The sequence below is a fragment of the Cyprinus carpio genome, chromosome A7, assembly GCF_018340385.1.
Source record: "Cyprinus carpio isolate SPL01 chromosome A7, ASM1834038v1, whole genome shotgun sequence".
Classification (NCBI taxonomy): Eukaryota; Metazoa; Chordata; class Actinopteri; order Cypriniformes; family Cyprinidae; genus Cyprinus; species Cyprinus carpio.
Window position 1 is genome coordinate 40,899,095 of NC_056578.1, and position 19,908 is coordinate 40,919,002.

At 33.0% G+C, this 19,908-nt stretch overlaps 1 protein-coding gene across 3 annotated transcripts in view; it reads left to right on the top strand.

The window, feature by feature from the left end:
- Nucleotides 1–19,908, top strand: part of LOC109085877 (low-density lipoprotein receptor-related protein 4-like) — a 93,001-nt gene that overhangs the window by 67,357 nt on the left and 5,736 nt on the right. For all 3 annotated transcript variants that reach the window (XM_042761188.1, XM_042761189.1, XM_042761190.1), the window contains exons 15-31: nucleotides 1,847–2,023; nucleotides 2,827–2,952; nucleotides 4,052–4,260; nucleotides 5,588–5,669; nucleotides 6,062–6,167; nucleotides 6,999–7,200; nucleotides 7,294–7,483; nucleotides 8,752–8,883; nucleotides 11,026–11,166; nucleotides 11,259–11,345; nucleotides 11,451–11,622; nucleotides 12,826–12,988; nucleotides 14,459–14,684; nucleotides 15,821–16,124; nucleotides 16,638–16,856; nucleotides 17,427–17,561; nucleotides 19,711–19,819. In XM_042761188.1, coding sequence (XP_042617122.1) covers nucleotides 1,847–2,023; nucleotides 2,827–2,952; nucleotides 4,052–4,260; nucleotides 5,588–5,669; nucleotides 6,062–6,167; nucleotides 6,999–7,200; nucleotides 7,294–7,483; nucleotides 8,752–8,883; nucleotides 11,026–11,166; nucleotides 11,259–11,345; nucleotides 11,451–11,622; nucleotides 12,826–12,988; nucleotides 14,459–14,684; nucleotides 15,821–16,124; nucleotides 16,638–16,856; nucleotides 17,427–17,561; nucleotides 19,711–19,819 — 2,780 coding nt within the window. The remainder of the gene's footprint in view (nucleotides 1–1,846; nucleotides 2,024–2,826; nucleotides 2,953–4,051; nucleotides 4,261–5,587; nucleotides 5,670–6,061; nucleotides 6,168–6,998; nucleotides 7,201–7,293; nucleotides 7,484–8,751; nucleotides 8,884–11,025; nucleotides 11,167–11,258; nucleotides 11,346–11,450; nucleotides 11,623–12,825; nucleotides 12,989–14,458; nucleotides 14,685–15,820; nucleotides 16,125–16,637; nucleotides 16,857–17,426; nucleotides 17,562–19,710; nucleotides 19,820–19,908) is intronic.

The window sequence follows — 19,908 nt, forward strand, 5'->3', positions numbered from 1 at the left end:
GGTTTGAAAGTAGTTTACCTCTGGCAGTCTGCTTTATATACAAGTTTGTATATAGTTTGCATGTCTAATTTTATCCCAAAATCCCTATAGAGCCTTGAGAAAACGAAGTACACATCAGCATACTTTAAAAAGAGTTATTTTTGTGGAAATAAAGTGTGAAGTGAATGTGATGTTTGTGGACACTTGCATGTTAACGACAATTAAATGTGTTATAGTTCAAATGTATGTTACATGCAATTAGCTGAACTTTAGAGCCTTTTTGACCCACTTAAGTAGGACATAAGTACATTTTTTAAATGTGATTTCATAATTCTGTTGTCTTTGAAAAATGTTAAAGTGCTGCTGAATGTACTGACAAGCATTTATTGAAAACTAAAAAAAAAAATGTAATTTCTATTTAAAAAACTTGTATGTCATGTTTTTAAATATATTTGTCGTTACACATTTGTAATGATGTTGCAATTTTAAAAGATACATTTAAAATATATTAACTTTAAATAGAGTATCAAATAGCACACTGCAGTTATAATTATAATCAAGTCCATTACATGCGCTTTAGTATGTTAGTCAATATTTTAAAAAGTGTACTACTTTAAAGTGTGACAAAAGAATATTAAACCTAGTGATTTAAAATGCACTCTAAAGTAAAACTTTTTTAACTTTAAGTGTAGCTGCTTAGTTGTTAATTGTCGTTAGACACAGACACATGCTTGGCACATTTAATGGAGTCACAGCTGTGTTTATGGAGTATTTTACAACAGCTTAAAATGCATCATAATCAAGGACTGGAGCTATCTGATTTATAATGAAAGTTAATAAACACCTTAGACCAGCCAATCAGAGTCAAGAATTCTAGCGTGCCTTGATATAAATACAAAGAAACGTTGTTCACTCAAGAAAACACAGCTGCATTGAAAACAAACATTGCTTCCCTCTGGGTCACATTTGACCTCAACATTAAAGGTTTAGAGTTGACATTCAGTAAAACCTATAATGGTTTACATATGCATTTATTTAGCATTGTGGTGAATCCAAAAGCAGTTTGACCAAACTTAACATTAAGCATAATTTTAACTTCAAAACATAACAGGGGAATAATAAATCTGCTATACCTTAGTAAAAAAGTAATTTAAAGTAAATTTATTTCATTCCAAGTATACTTCAAATCCATTAAAATATATATTGACATATCAATTAAGACTTACTGATATAAAAAATTATAATGAAACTTTATTTGGAGTATTTCTTTATTGCACAATGCACATTTCTTAATATAATGCCTAAATGTGTTTTAATGTCACTGATAATAAGGACTGTATGATCTTTTTATAATATTTAAATGCAAGATATTTAAAGTGTTCCTGAAGTGTACTTGCAATAGTTCCACTTTAGCACAATCAAACATACTTAAGTATATCTTTAGTTGGACCTTAGCACAACTTCTGCACAATTACAGTTTATATGTTTTAGTGTATTTTTATTTGGATATTAGCACAACTTCTGCACAATTAAAGCACAATTGCAGGGTATTTTTATTAAGCACATACATATGTAAATGTATTTGTAGTAAATATAGCACAAAAATAAATGTATTTCAATTTTTTTTTAGTGTTTTTTTATATGATGAATTTGTAAATGTATTTTTCTTAAATTCTGTACGTGGATGGGTAGTTTCGTTTTATATTTTTATTGTGTTTGGGTCTTGAGATGTGGAATGGAATAATTTGTATGGAGTACAGTAACCTTTGTGTAACACGGTTATGTGTTACATTATGTTTTACATGATAAAAATGTGTATTTTAGAGTACAGATGCTAAATATATCTGTGAACCTTTCCCTCTGCCAGGTCTTCCACATCCTTTTGCCATCACCGTGTTTGAAGACAGTCTGTACTGGACTGACTGGCACACCAAGAGTATCAACAGTGCAAACAAGTTTACTGGCAAGAACCAAGAGGTCATCCGAAACAAGCTGCATTTTCCCATGGACATCCACACTCTGCACCCACAGAGACAACCTGCAGGTCAACTAACCATAATGTCCCTATTATCCGTAGTATAGAATATAATGGTTTCAAAACGCAAATCAAATTAAGCTAAATGTGACCCAGGCTCATTGGAAAAACTTTACATACAACTCACTGCAGTTTCCATCTGAAATGAACACTAGTGGCAGTGAAACACACACAAATTGAGATTACAGGGACAGATTATCGCTTAATAAAGGCTTATTTTCATGCAGTTCATAGCACAATGCTATGTTATGACCTCAAAACACTTTTATCATAGTGCATGATTTGTAAACCACATATCCAGCTCCATATTTGGCTGCTCTGATGAAGTAAACTTGCTCGATAGCGCACCCGGTACAACATTTCACTTGAGATGTAGTGAATTTGGGTATGAGTCCTGTGAAACACGAATCACGATAAAAGAACTCAAAGATTTATCTCACATTTTTATCTCATGTTTGCTTTTGTTAATGGTTAGTTTAGGTGTAATTTAAGGTTTAGTGTAGGTTGTGCATTATTTTCAAACGCGATAAAGTATTAACCCTGGACATTTCATTTCCGAACTGCCACGATATGTACAACAAATAATGTAATAAAATATTTCCAGATCCACATTCATCTGTTTTGAATAAAATTTAACACCCACTGGACATTTCATTTTGAAAGTGTTCCGAAATATGCAAGAAACACTGTAATATATAATTTTGTGGCAATGTCGCTGCATGAACATTTTTCCAGTGAGCTTGGGTTGAATAAATAGTATTAATTTTTTAAAGCATTCTTATTTATTTATTTTTTTCTCTTGTTATGTTTAGGTGGGAGAAACCGCTGTGGGAGCAATAATGGAGGCTGCAGTCATCTGTGTCTTCCAAGCAATAAGACCTACACCTGTGCATGTCCTACCGGCTTTAAAAAGGTGGACCACTATAACTGTGGCCTGAGTGAGTACTGCTTGTTTTAGTTATTTATCTTTGATTTATCCTATTTTCGTGCTACAACAATATTCCTTCACCTTAAGGGTACAGTAACCTGAGTTGTGCGCTAGAAATTTCCAGAAAGTGATTGTGTGTGTTTTTGCGACAGTACCACAAGGAGCCACTCGTTTTATGGGTTATTGAAAGAAATCAGATAAGAAATTTAAGAAAGTTTGCAGAAAAAGTTGCAAAAAAAATAAATAAAAAAATTACCTTCTAGGGATACAAAGGCTTGTTAGAGCCTTAAAGAGACAACTTTATTTGTTTGTATCTATCCATTAAAGTGCATTTTAGTACCTTAAAAATTAATTTAAAATCCAAGGCAGCATGATGCATTATTTGTTCAATAAATGCAAAATGCCCCATTCAGCCAATAATTTAATTTAATAAGACAATAACGGATTTCTTCTTCATTAAAATTTGTTAGTAACAAAATAAAATCAAAGATACCAAGGATGTAATTTTAAATTTGTACATATGCTTAAATGCTGTAAGAACAGTGACAACAACAACAAACAAACAACAGACACAACAACAAACGTGTAAATAAAGTTAGCAAACCGCAAAACAATATTAAATGTTTGTTGCATTGCATACTGGGAAACCACAAACATTTAACATTTCAGCAGTCTTTGTTATATGAAATCCCTTTGTCTTTGTATAGTTGGGATGATTTATTCTGTTGATCTAATATGGGTTTTATATAGTTTCACGAAAATTGCATTTGAGATTTAAAAGGTGTTATAAACTGGAAAATGTGTAGTTATTTTTTTTACAGTGTAGTAATATATATATAAATTTTAATCCTTGTAATATTTTTATATGTTTTATTTTCATGTTCTATTATTTACTATTTGGTTTTTTATAATAAATAATTCCAATTAAGTTTTATAAAGTGAATAATACAGCCACAAATGTAAATAATAAATGGTATATAACAAATCTGTGCTAAATGTATAATTTTCCTTTCATGATAATAATCACATTTGGTGACCTGAATGTTTGTCTGTACTGATGAACTTCTTAAATCTGGAGAACTGACAGGAGACCTTTGGTCTTTGATCAGGTCTTGACAAGTTCCTGCTTTTTGCCCGAAGGACGGACATCCGTCGAATCAGCTTTGACACTGAAGACAAGCTGGACGACGTCATTCCACTGGCTGATATTCGAAACGCAGTGGCCCTGGACTGGGACTCCAGTGAGCGTTATATATACTGGACTGACGTCACCACTGATTCCATCAACAGAGCAAAATGGGATGGAAGCAAACAGGAGGTTAGCAGGAATTTAGCCTGAGACACAAAGATCCGATTTTAAGATCAGGTCAACGTGGTGGGCAGTGGCGGGGTGAAAAAAAAAAAAAAAAAAACCTTACAAAATTTTTTTTTTAAAAATAATCTATATCTATATATATGATAAATATATATACTATTGGTCAAAAGTTTGAAATCATTAACATTTTGTGATGTTTTTGAAAGAAATCTTGCCAAAGCTGCATTTATTTGATCAAAAATACAGAGGGAAAAGTTTGTGGACATTATATACATTTCTATTTGAAATATTGTGAAATGTAGTTGATTTCTGTGATCAAAGCTGAATTTTCAGCATCGTTACTCAAGTCTTCAATTTCACTTGATCCTTCAGAAATCATCTATTGGTCAAAAGTTTTAAATCATTAACATATGCTGCTCAAGAAACATTTATTATTGTTTTTGTTGAGGACGGTTATATTTTTTTAGTATTTTTTTAGTTGATGGAATGTTTTTTTAGAGGGTTGTTTGATTAATTGTATTTTTGCAACATTATGAATGTTTTTTTTACTATCACTTTTGATCAATTTCATGCATTATTTTATTTCTGAATAAAAGTATTTTTGAATGTTTTTTTTTGTTTTTTTTACTTTTCCGGTTCAAAAACCCCAAACTTTTGAATGGTAGTGTGTATCGCAGTTTTTCTTTATTTTTATTTATTTAACCCCAAACTTTTAAATGGTAGTTTATCGTAGTTTCCATTAAAATGGGACTGAAGATCATGTGACACTGTAGTGTGGGGTTGTGGTGATGATGATGAAGATTTGGATTTGGAAATGGATTTGATTTTAATTTTTATTTATATAGAAAACAGTTATTTTAAATTTTGATAATATTTCCCAAAATTACTGTTTCTACTGTATTTTATTTAAATAAGTGCAACTGTGGTGAGCATGAGAGACTTGTGAGATTATTTGTTTAGTCATCTTAATAAATAAATACATAAAATATAGAATATAAAATGGAACAGAATGGAATAATTAGGGAGCAAACAAAAACAAAATCAAATAAATTATGTGTATAAGTACTAATGATATATATTTTAAGTGTCCTTTTTGTTGTTATTTTGTTTTTTTTGTTTTTTTTTGTGTTTTTTCACAACTGTTGTTGTGTGTGTATTGTGTGTGTTATGCATGTTTTTGGTATATTAAAGGGAGAAATGTGTAAAACACTGACCCCTGGAGAACAAACGAACAAAACAGAACAATTGGAGAACAAATCCTCTCTTATATAATAGGTGGTTATAATGTTTTGTCATGTAATCTGACAGATGATATTCATGTTGCTTGCAGGTTGTGGTGGACACCAGTTTGGAGAGCCCTGCAGGTCTAGCTATTGATTGGCTTACACACAAACTGTACTGGACTGATGCAGGTATTTATTCATCTTTCAGATCCTAGCATCAGATCTAAGCTATATACCTCTTTTCGTGCAATAATTTCCATGCTTGAGTCCATTTGAGACCAAGCGTTTGTTTTAATTTTTTGGTTCTCACTCGCCCTCTTCTCACTCCCTTTTCTTCTAATTTCATTGCTGCAGTTTCATTGAATGTAGATGCTATTAGTGTAACATCTCTTTGGATTTGAGACTTTAGTCTTTGCAACTTTACAGATCTTCTTTATGCACCAAGAGCTACTGTGAGTGACGTGACATGCTAGAAGAGCAGTGACAGGAATAAGCTGCAGTCTGGAGTTTCATGCCAATTTGATATAATTTTTTTTTTCAGTGTTATTTAAAAAAGGTGGATTTTTTTGTAACTCTTTTAGGCACAGATCGGATTGAAGTTTCAAACACAGATGGAAGCATGCGCACAGTTCTGATCTGGGAGAACCTCGACCGTCCCCGGGACATTGTCGTTGACCCGATCGGAGGGTAGGTCAAGTAATGTTATACAGTGTCCTCCACAAATGCAAATGGTTGTAAATTACTTATATGTGTGCCAACATATATACACAAACACCCTTTTCTGTCTGTACTAAGGCTTTTAGTCTTGTCTGACCATCAAACCCATTCTTATTGATAGTCGAAATCACCGTTAACAATAACGGAGCTGTTTTCTTATAGCAGTTTCCTGATTTGTGCAACTCAACAGCCTTTTGGCATACGTCATTACTTTATTGGGTCTTTCCCATAGTGATTGATAAGTATAGGAATTTGGCCTGTTTCTGACCTCAGTTTTATATCCCAATGAATCATCAAGTCATGGTTCTACCACTTGAGTGTTAACCAGGCAGAAGAACTAAAAACATTTGCATTTATTCATTTGGCAAGGTCTTCCTAAGCGACTTGTATTGCATGTAAGGTTTGCATTTCATCAGTTCTTGCTTTATCTAGGAATCGAACCCATGACCTACTGTTTGAGCTACAGGAATTCCCTAATATATTTCAAAATGTACAAGATGAATTATAATATACATTTATACTTATACTACAATTAGAGTTTTGCTCTTTTAAGAGGTAGCAATAATATTGGCGCACATTGTTGGATAAAATTTGGAAAAAATGTAATTTAGGTCAATTAAAGGTTAGATTTTTGTGAATATTTTGAATGAAACTATAGTCGTTTTAGTCTGTTTACCAAAGGTGTTAATCTAAATGGAGGATGCTGTATAGACAATTTGACAGTATTATGTAAAGTAGTAGAGGTTTACAGGATTTTATAAAGACAATATATATAACCATATTTGTTTTGCCTCACCATAGATTAATGTACTGGACAGATTGGGGTGCAAATCCGAAGATTGAGCGCGCTGGAATGGACGCATCCAACCGTATGGTTATCATCTCAACAAACCTGACCTGGCCTAATGGACTGGCAATAGACTACAGCACTGAGCGGCTGTATTGGGCTGATGCTAGCATTAAGACCATTGAGTATGGCAACTTCGATGGATCAGGCAGACAGGTAGACATGAGTGTGTGCATCTTTTTTATTTAAATTGATTTTCTGTTCATTCTTTCAGAGGTTAAACTTTCATTCGTTCCTTCTCCATTGAAGGTGTTGATTGGCAGTCAGTTGCCTCATCCGTTTGGGTTGACGCTCCATGAAGACAGAATTTACTGGACTGACTGGCAATCCAAGAGCATCCAAAGTGCAGACAAGCTCACTGGTTTGGACCGAAGAACGCTGGCAGAAAACCTCGAAAACCTCATGGACATTCACATGTTCCACAATCACAGAACTACAGGTAAAATATCACCGTAGACTGTGTGATCTTGCTATCAAATACAATGTACAATACAGTCAAAAACACTCTAAAGTTAAGCTAATCGCATTTAATGTAAATTTAATCTATAATTCATTCATTCTGTTGCAATTAACATGCAGTTAAGTGTCTGAAAATTTTTACATTTAGTTTGCACTTAAATACAGTCTTTCAAAGTTTATTAATTATAGGATCAAAATTAAAATTCAAAATTAAAATTCATCAGATTCAGGTTAAAAATCTTTGTTATATAAAGTTAGATTAGAGGTTATTAACATATTTAAAGTTGTGTTACATCTATGTTATTGATTGATTGAATTTATTTGTGTGTGATTGTTTTTTTTCTGCCCATAGATTAAAATAACGAATAATAAATTATAAGTCTTTGTTTCAAAAATTGTTTCGCAACAATGCCATAGAATAACATTTTGGGTTCCCCAAAGAACCCTTTAGTAAACCGCTCTTAAAAGAACCATTTTTCTTAGTGCAAAGAACATTCAGTTACAGTTTATTTTAAGGTGTCCTTGTTACAGTGTAATTATTAATTTAAGTATGGAGTAATATTAATTAACCACTTGTACTTACTATATGGTTAGGATTTGGGTTTGGCTTAGGGTTACTTGCATATAATTATGCATAATTAATTGTTATTATAATAGTAAGTACATGCAACGTGTAACAAGGACACCTTAAAATAAAGTGTTACAGAACATTTTAATAATCTAATCCTTTTTTCCACTATAAAGAACATTTTGTGCAATTAAAAGTTTCCTTGTGTGTTAAAGGTTCAAAGTGTAAATAAGCATTTGTTTTATATATATTTTTTTTGTGTATTTAGAACATTTTGTGCAATTAAAAGTTTCCTTGTATATTTTTTTTTTTTTTAAGTTTCCTTGTGTGTTAAAGGTTCAAAGTGTAAATAAGCATTTGTTTTATATATATATATAGTCAGCATGTCATTTCAAGTTAGCGTTTAGCAGCCCTGTTCTCCTGTCGACAACTGAAATTCACAGCCATGTCTAGCAGGTATGTGTTAAAGAGGACTATGGGTCTCTGTCGTATCCGATGTCTTGGGTTTCAGACGGCGGATTAAGGCCAGCGGTAACTGATCTTCAGTCTGGAATCTCATTGGTGTATAATGATCCACCGAGACACCCAGAGGCCTGTTATCTGTTACATCTGATTGAACGGCCATTTCTAGCCCCCTCTCTCTCTCACCTGTCTCCACTCTTTCTGCTTTTTGTCTAAAGTCCAGACGCCCTGTTCGGTGAATAATGGCGGCTGCAGTCACCTTTGCCTCCTTGCTCCCGCTCCCAAAGGCTCAAGCTGTGCGTGTCCCACTGGTATCAACCTACAGGCAGACGGCAAGACTTGCACTCACGGTAATGCCGATAAGTCCATGCTACTCTACCCATCTCAAATATCTAAGAAACCAGCAATAACTTCTCATTCAGTAGCCGTAACTCCACAATTGCCTTGAAATATAATGAAATGGCCACAGGTGTTCTTTGCTTTTGGGATTCCAGGTGACAGTTCAGTCCGTGGTTTTTGTTGCAAGGGCAGATCTTTGAAATTTGAGGCTCATTTTGAGTCGCCTCGGGGGTTTAGGGGTCGCCGTAATGATGTGTCAGTGGAGATGATGTCATGGGGTATGTCTGAAGGTGAGAGTCGACTCCTGAAAACCATTCAGTTTGCTTTCCAGTGGAATTCAGGGAGTTGTCTCTTTTGCTCACTTGTTTGCTCAGGGGTGGGAAGCTCTGTCCCTAGGGGGATATTTAGTCTTGGCCACTTAATGTGTTTTGATGTTGCAAATAGCTATCTGATCGACAAAGGCTATTTACACTAGCTCCGCCCACTAAAATTACAAAAGAAACCATGAGGTAAACTGGGACAGTGGCATTGAGAGCAAACATGCTGGTGTTCAATAACACAATATATTGTGACAATAAACATGCGTGATATTGTTATCAGGGGCACTTCAAAATACTGTGAATAATTCTAGATAACTTATTATGAATTTTATTTTTTAGAATTTTTAGAATGCTTAGTTTTCATCAACAGGTTAAATTTACAACACTGTGTTATGATGCATAAAAGTTTTATTTTTTAGAATTTTTAGAATGCTTAGTTTTCATCAACAGGTTAAATTTACAACACTGTGTTATGATGCATAAAAGAAGGAGTGAAGGACACGAAAAGAAAAAAAAATTATGCTTTAAGTCAAAATTATGAGATATTATGAAATTTTTAAAAATCTGAATGGATATAAGGATAAATGGCCTTTTTATCTCAATTTGGACCTAATATTTCAGAATTTTGACTTATCTCATAATTAGGACTTTTTATCATAATTATGACTGATTTGTGAAAATGACTTTTAAAGTCGTTTCAGTTTAGTATGTCATGATTTTGACTGATGTCGAAATTATAACATTAACTTACAATTATGACAGTCAAAATTACGACATTAGTCATAATTATGAGATAAAAAGTTGAAATTGTGACTTTAAAAGTAGAAATTGGCATGCTGTCCAAGTTATGACACGAAGTTATAATTATGAGATTAAAAATGTATAAAAATTAAATGTATGAAATTAATTGATTTTTTTTTTATTTCATAATTTTTAACTTTCAAATCTCATAATTATGACTAATGTCGTAATTGTAAATTAATGTCATAACTTTGAGTAAATTATGTATATAATTTTGACTGTTATAATTGACATTTAAAGTCAAAATTTTGACTTCTGTTGATTATGACTTTTTAAGACATAATTAGGAGTTGCCAAAGCATGTTATGTGGAGGAAATAGGCTTCCATGTTGTAACTGGATGTGGTCTCCACTGAGTGTAAATGACTGGACAGGTTTGTTGTCCTTTTTGGAGCTTGTAAATATATCACCTTCCGCTTTTGTTGTGTGGAAGAAAGCAGCTCTCTGCATAAAGACACCTTTTGTGTTTCACAGAATAAAGAATATAATGTGGTTTTGAAACCTCAGAAGGAAAAGTTTCCATCCATGCATTTTTGTGTGAATTTTTGGATATTGCATTTAAAAAATGCAGGATGGAAATCTTAAATCTTAAAATAGAATTGAAATGGTAATATAATGTGGTTTTGAAACCAAATGAAAGTTAATTGTAAACACATTTACACAATGTACAATAAAATGCACAACAATGCACAGAACCATGCAATATATATACGTGTGTGTGTGTGTGTGTGTGTGTGTGTGTGTGTGTGTCCCAAACCTTGAGCATCAAAATGCAAGATAACATGAGAGCATTTGTTTTTGCATTTTGTCTGTGCACTCTGGTGCAAGTAATTTATTATGTCGATTTTGTTCTCTTGAACACATGGGATGGATGTGGTGCTTTATTTGCAAATGTTTTATAGAATATTCAAATATTTTGCAGAAGCTTGATTTGCAACTTTGGATGAAAACATTAATGCTATTGATGAAGGTTGTTGATTTTTGAGTGAAATGTTCCTTTAGAAATCCTCCATCATTCTCTCTCATCTCACAGCAATGAACAGCTTCCTGGTCTTTGCCCGGCGGACGGATGTCAGAATGATTTCTTTGGACATCCCGTACTTCGCTGATGTGGTTCTGCCAGTCAGTGTGTCTATGAAGAACACCATTGCCATTGGAGTGGATGCAGTAGAAGGTGTGAGGAAATTCTCAATGTATAGACACTTTCGCATAGAATGTTCGTTTAAGGAACATTTTTGTTTAGGGAATATTTTCATGCTCCTGCAGGTAAAGTGTACTGGTCAGACAGTACATTAAAGAAAATCAGCAGAGCCAATATCAATGGTACAGAACATGAGGACATTATTTCAACTGGTAAGGAGTCTACAGTTACCCTCAAAACCGCTTACAGTAATTGAAATCCTTTTCTCCAGTCACTTAAATTGTCAGTCTTTTAAAGTGTTTCCTCCACTCTTTCAGGTCTGATGACCACAGATGGTCTGGCAGTGGATTCAGTGGGCAGAAAAATCTACTGGACACACACGGGGACGAACCGCATTGAGGTGGCTAATCTCAATGGCTCCATGAGAAAAGTGCTTGTGTGGCAGAACCTGGACAGCCCTCGTGCCATTGCCTTGTTTCATGAGATGGGGTAAATCATTTCACTCTGTCATTTCATGTTCATTCACTTTGTGTTTTTGAAGCCATCTTTTAGGATTTTATTTTTATTTCATAAGATTTGACAAAACTTGTCGTATTTTACTTCCAGTTTCATATATAGTACATTATGTGTCATTCACTGTATACCCTTGTGAAAAAGTACACTTAAGCATAATTGTATTGTGCAAATATAATATTTTAAAAGAATATACTTAAGTATGAACTGAATGTACTGTTTACAGACACTTAAGTCATTCGTAATTTAAATTAGAATATATTATAGTTTAAATTTATATTAAATGCAATTAGCTGAATTGCAGAGTTTGCTTTGACCCACTTAAGTAGGACTTAAGTACATCTTTTATAATCACTTCTATTATTTTTGAAATATGCTAAATATACAGACAAGCATTTATGGTAAACTAAAATATACTTTAATGCCATTTCTACTGAAACTTGAATGTCATGTATTTAAATATATTTGTAATAATTACGCATTTTTGCGTTTTTACTTATACTACAGTCAATATTATCATCAAGTACTTCATATATGCTTTAGTATGTTAGTCAACATATCAAAATAAGTGCACTTCTTTAAAGCATGACAACATTATTTAAACATAATGATTTCAAATGTACTAGTAAAACTTTTAATTTGCTATTATTATGAAGTGCACTTTTTAAGTTTACTTAAGTGTGTTAGGAAACGTAGTCATGAAAGTGTTTCTCTAAATCACTTAAATGGCCTTTTATTTAATTAATATTGTGTTATCGGCAAGTACAGTTTTTGAGGAGTATAATTTTAAAATTTGAAGCATACTACAAGTGCACATTTAAACCAGATAAGTGCACTGCTTTTGGACTAAATGAGTGAGGACTTCAGAGGCTGGTGGTATTTATAATAACTTTATTAATATTCTAGCTTTTTAAAGCATTTGATTGGACAGTTTTACCCTTTTTTTGGGTAAGAAGATGGAGAGACTGTAAGTGCAGCAATTTTGTCAATGTTTAGAATTACACTAGCATACAGATGTTGTTCAAGCTAATAGTCAGACTACAACTTTAAGTTTCATTTAAGGTCTAGGAGCCAGTTGCAAGAAACACAATTGTAGCTAAGGCTTTTCATGACTTCAGAGGTTTCTTGCAGCAGAGCACTGGTAGAGTATGATGATTAATGCTTAAAAATCTTCTGTAGGTACATGTACTGGACAGACTGGGGTGAGCATGCCAAGCTGGAGCGCTCCAGTATGGATGGTTCAGATCGCGTGGTTCTGATAAATAACAATCTGGGCTGGCCTAATGGACTGGCCATAGACAAAGCTGGATCACAGTTGCTATGGGCCGATGCACATACTGAGGTTAGTGTGACCTGAGAGTGTTTTAAGGCTGGAATGCACTACACATCTTTTGGGCAAAACAATGCTGGTTGCTGAAAATCAGAGCCAGTCTGCAGATACTGGTCAATCACAGTTGTGATGTTTGATTATTGTATGGAGTTTTTGAGATTATTTTAGAACACACATTGTTTTCATTTGTCATGCGTCTCCTGGCAACAATTTTGTTGTGTTCAGGATGATTTGAAAATCTAGTATGTGTGTGTCTGTCCATATATATATATATATATATATATATTATTTATTTTTATATACATATATACATATATATATATAATATTATACATATATATACATATATACATATATATATATATATATATATATATATAATATATACATACATATATATATATATATATTATATATATATATATATATATATATATATATATATATATATATGTAGGATATATTATATATAGCATATATATATATATATATATATATATAGATATATATATATAATATATATAATTATTATTTTTTTTTTTTACTGGTACAGTTTATTAAACCTTTAGACAAAATATATAAAAAATGTATCATATTTCTTCCATCAGGTTTTTATCGCTCATACAGTATGATATAGTGAGAATATGGAGAAAAAACACATCAGTTTTATGCAGAGGTTCAAACTGTGCAATAAAATATGCTATTTGGTACAGATGTTGATATTGATATGGGCAAAAAGTGATGAAATACTGATAGCTTGTAAATCAGTGAGATCTTTATAACAGTATATCAGGCTACTTGCATAAAATGGATGATGGATGGACAGATAGATCTTTATTTCCATTGTTTAAAACAATGAATAACTGTTTAGCAGCACACAAGGATTGGTAGAATTAAAATAGACATAAACAACAAAGAGATATATGATATAAATATCAGTCGTAACTATATATCACCCAACAATGTGTCTCAGTAAGATGATACTTGCAATACAATGCTGATTGAGAGATAAACAAATAAACATTCCTCAAATGTCTGATGATCATATTTGAGATTCACTGATTTTCCTGTATAATCAAGTAAATATAAACTGTAAATCTTGAAATATTACTAACAATATCAAAGTAATTCTTACATTTATAAGGTTTAAATTTCACAGCAAAAAGGCACGTGAAGCACGAGCTGAAGTTAGATGTTTGTACATTTATACTAAAAGCCTTTCTCTTGTTAAACACATAAAAACTATTAATAAGATGACAGAAGGCATGCAGTAATTCTACAGCAAAGTTTTGATTATTTTGATCATTCAGAGCCCTTAGAAATGTATCCAATATGAATACAGTAGCTTTATAGGGTTAAAAGTCATGTAGTGTAATCCAGCCTTTACTGTGACACCTAGTATAAGTTTCCTACAGAAGAATTATAATACTTGTATAAATGCTTGCTGGTTGAATTAAATAAAATAATCTGGTTTCCCATTAGCGCATAGAAGCATCTGATCTTAATGGTTCAAACCGGAGGACCCTGGTGTCTCCCGTCCAGCACCCGTACGGTCTCACTCTGTTGGGGCCACACATGTACTGGACGGACTGGCAGAGCCGCAGTATTCATAGAGCGGACAAAGACACTGGAGCAAACACCATCACCGTCCGCTCCAACTTACCCGGCCTCATGGACATCCAGGCTGTTGACCGTGCAAGAGCTTTGGGTAGGTTAGAAAGTACATGTTTTTGTTCTTATTATTAACAGTTATTTCATATTTTCATTCTCTAAGCATTTCACATTGTTTATTGCTGCATAATGCATCAAATAGCCTTCATGTTTCAGATGCACAATAGATATTTTCTGAACCAAGATTTGTGTTTTGTAACCAGTGTTTTTATTGTTAACTAAAACTATTAAAAATTGTTAATCGTTAATTGAAATAAAGCTGAAATCACATGAAATATTAACTTAAAACTTTAGAAATGTTGCTCTGGCAACTAAATTAAAATAATTTTAAGCTGAAGTACTAAAATTAACTGAAACTGAAATTGTATTTAATATAAATTAAAGCTAAAAAGAAATAATAAAAAAGACTAATAAGAATGACAAAAGCACAACAAAAATTACTAAAACTTATAAAAGAAATAAAAGCTAGTGCAAAATGTTTATAAATTATGGAAGCTTGTTTCTGCCACAGGATTAAAACAATAAAAAAGGTCATTGTGACTTTTTATCTCACAATTCTGACATTTTCTGAGTTTATATATCGCAATTCTAATTTGTTTGATTTTTTTTATTTTTACAGAATGAAAATAAAAAGCAATTGGTAATTGCGACCTCTTATCTCATAGTTCTAACATTTCTTCTTGCAATTGCAAGTTTCTGTCTCAGAATTCAGATTTTTCTTTTCACTTCTCAGTTCTGACTGTTTTTCTCATAACTGTGAGTTTATATCTCACAACTGATTTAATATCTTGCAGTTCTTAGTAAAAAAGTCTGAACTGTCAGATATAAACTCAGAATTGTGTGATAGAAAGTCACAAATACCTTTTTTACTATTTACTCTTGTGATGCAAACAAGCTTCCATAATAGAAATTATAATAATATATGAATGGTATTAAAACAACTGTCTTCTAAATATCAAGTAACCATTAAACACTCCAGACTTCATAAACCTTTGCATCATCTGTTTGTTTGTTTTTTCTCCCAGTAAACAATTACAAAAATGTGCTTAAAGTACTTAAATAGTAGATAATTGGTGAATAATCTTGTGCATTCAATGGCTTCGCAGACACTGGCATGTAATAATACAAAAATGATGTAACTTTCTGGCTTAATCGTCTTTCCTCTCCCTGCAGGCTTCAATAAATGTGGCAGGAGAAACGGTGGCTGCTCTCACCTGTGTCTGCCTCGGCATAATGTGACATCCTGTGCGTGTCCCACCGGTATTCTGCTGAGAAGTGATGGGAGATCATGTGACAATTTGCCTGAAACATACCTGCTCTTTTCAAATCGTGTCAGTGTTCGAAGAATCTCTCTAGACACTAATGACCACACAGACGTGTACGTGCCTGTGCCTGAGTTGCATAATGTGATTTCTTTGGACTATGACAGCGTGGAGAGGAAACTCTACTACACTGATGTGTCTCTGGATGTTATAAGGTATGCCGTCTAATAAAATACTAATATAATAAAATTAATAATTAGTTTTGAAAAAGTGTGATTGCATTGAATGTACACTTGTGCTTTTAAAAGAAATTTCAAAAAACAACTGTACTTGCAAATAATATATTATTAATTAAAGGCAACTTAAGAGAACTTAAAGTAGGTTTTCATGACTGTTTGTTAACACACTTAAGTGCACTTTTTAAGTATATTTTAAATTATTACGCTTTGAAAATCTTTTGTTGTGCATTGTTTTTATATTACATTAGTGGCATGCTATTATTTATCCTTGGAATTTCTGAAAATATTGAGAAGTTATTTTTTTCTTCTGTGATTTACTATTTCAGTACAAATAAAGTAATGTTAAGCTCTTTTATATATATTCTGTGATTTACTATTTCAGTACAAATAAAGTAATGTTAAGCTCTTTTATATATATAATATAAATATATATTATTATTATAGAACAGGCTAGCTAAGATTTGATTAGTGATATTTTATTCTTTTCAGACGGGTGAATTTAGACGGCAGCAATATGGAAACTGTGATCAGTCAGGGTCTGAAGACGACTGATGGACTTGCTGTTGACTGGGTGGCGCGTAACATGTACTGGACAGACACCGGCCGTAACACCATTGAAGTGGCTCACTTAGATGGTACATCTCGGAAAGTTCTGGTGAATAACAGTCTGGATGAACCAAGAGCCATCGCTGTGTTTCCTAGCAAGGGGTGAGAACAGCAAACATATTATCAGTTCATTCCAGTTGTGTTGCTTTGTGGATTTCTTTGAGAAGAGAAAATTATAACAGACGAAATTCATTCTAAATGGACCATTTTATCCAAATATTTGTATTTTTTATATTCTGATTTGTATACTTATGTTATTTATATTTATTGTATATTTATTATTATTTTATAATAGACAGGTGGTGCTGGGGAGGAGGAGGGCTAAAATACATAAAAATATAACATTGGGTTTTATTACATTTCATTTCTAATGTTTGATTATCACAATTCTAGTATTTCTTTATGGCTAATGAAACTGCCATTGATGTTTGCAGTGCAATATTTGACTGGACAGATAAAAATAATGGTTCATTTACATTAGTTTGTTTGTCTATGGGTAGTTGAATCTAGAATTGTGTCAGAATAAAATCTAGAATAAAAGTCCGAATAAAGTAGCGTGGTAAGATTGCATTTATTAAAAATGAATCAGAAAGATACAGAGAGAAGGGAGCATGTTTTTAGTTTCTTTATTATTAATAATGAATGCATTTCAACATTTTATTTTTTGGCAAGGTTCTTGTTCTGGACAGATTGGGGTCATATTGCAAAAATTGAGCGTGCATATCTGGATGGCACAGACAGGAAAGTCCTCATCAACACAGATCTGGGATGGCCAAACGGCTTGACACTGGACTATGACACTCGCAGGTAAAAGAGGAAAATTCATGAAAAAAGAGTGGAGGGTTTGGATAATGATTTTGTTGGAAGCTGATATAAATGTGCAAAATGGACCTTCAGCCCTTATCAACAAAATTCTGATGCACCTATAGGCCACAAACACACTACAGACTGATGGCTGTCACTGTCGAGTGCATTATTTCACTCTGTACACACACAGTTTGGTCATTTATGGAAGTGACAACTGTATTCTATGACCATATTAACTCCACATATGTTAAATCCACATATGTTCAAACATTCAGTTTTTAGGATTGACAGCTGTATGTTATGATAGGTAGCTTACATATCATATTCAAGTCGCTGTTGTACAAACAATGTCAGTCCTCATTCTTCTTCTCATGCTAGCCTCAAATAAATGTAGTGTGGTAACAGTAGTGACAGTGACTAACATTAAAAAAAAAATCAAAGACTGGAAGATCCATAAAAAAAGTCTTATTGCAGTTGACAACATAAGTTCAGCTGTCCAAATGGCCCAACAAAACAAGCCCAAGTGAAGAGACTTGAAGCGCCAAAATATGTAACCATATTTAGAAAATAAGACCAAAAGAATACAACCCAACGTTGGCCATATTTTAAGCACTGAAACACCCTTTCATTAAAATAAGCAGGCATGGCAACAAGAGTGAGTTGTTTGAAAGCAACAGCTTTACAAGCATCAACAAAACAGTGCCTCTGTCAATGGCGGTTAACTCAGAAATGCACCTTTGGTTACTAATATTACTTTGGTCAAACAGGTTGGCATTCATGCTTCTTGTTGACTGTCATGGTTATTCATGTCAGTGGTGATGCTTTCAGAGGTGATGCACACTGAATGATTTTTTTGGATTCACTACCACATGCAAACACTTATTACTAGGTTGCATTGTGTATGTGGCCTCAGATTTAACATACACACTATTGCAGATTTTTTTATTGTCTTTTTCCTTTCTTTCTTCAGTTGTAAACTTAGCTATACTTTGTTTTCAATGGCACTTTACCACTAACAACAACTGGCTTGGACTGTTGAAGTACTTTCCATGAAAAAGGCACAGTTAGTGTTCCATTTTGGGGTAAAATTTGGGAAAACAACATTTGTTCCCACAGTAGATGGGAACAGTAGGCAAACAGACAGACAGACAGGTGGTGCTGGGGAGGAGGTGGGCTGCATATATGGTAAAGAAATTTATTACATTTAAATATATTGTTTATTTACCATGGATGGATGGATGGATAGGTGGTGCTGGGGAGGTGGAGGGCTGCATAAATGGGGAAAGAGATTTATTATATTTAAATATATATTTTTTATATTATTTACTTTTGTTTAGGAAATGTACAGTAAAATTAAATGGACATTACATCACAAATCAGTTTTAACCAGTTAACTGTCACGCTTTGCACTGTTTATTTATTGGCTTTTTTCTCTATTACATATTTTAGTAAGCATCATAAATTGGATATCATTTGATAACTTCAACACATAAAATGTATCCTGTGAAAACTGTACTGAAATCAGACATTTTGTTACCATGGAAATGGTACTTCAAAACCTTTCATTAGGCACCTCCTCCCAGTGGGCAGTGTCAAGTGTCATATTACAAAATTTACTAAAATATTTCATAATAATCTTGACAAAACACAATCCATATTTGGTGGTAGAAGTAATATTGTGTATCAATTCAATCTCACAGGTACCTCAATTTTTGTAATATCAACTTCAAATTTGAAACATAGCTTATTTATACATATGGATTCGATTTTATAGCAATTTTAGGTTTTTTGTATATTTGCAGTAAACCAACTTCTATAACTTTTTTTCACACTATTTTTTAATGCTTTAACTTCAGCAATAATTTGCTGATTGTCTTCTTTAAAAGATTGACAGTTAAGAGGTTAAACAGTATTTAGACATTCCCCAAATATTATTGACAAATAAAAGGGCTTATATAATATTTAGTTTGACCTCCTGAGGCTGAATTTCAACATTTTTTGAGGCATCTCTTATTTTTCACTTTAATTTGCACTAAAAAAATGGCTTATTTTAAGTATTTCAGATTCTATTTTGTAACATAATCATGGCAAGTACCTTAAAACATTTTGAAGAACACACAACTGAAATTTCACGTGATTTTATGTATAGGATCTTTTGGGTGGATGCACACCTGGACCGCATAGAAAGTTCTGACTTGAATGGCAAACTGCGTCAAATTCTCATCAGCCCCGTATCACACCCGTTTGCCCTCACGCAGGTACCTTTCCATATCTGATCCTCACCCTCACTTAATCTGTCAGTCACCTGCACCTTCATCACCCTCTGCTCCACTGACACATCCTCTCT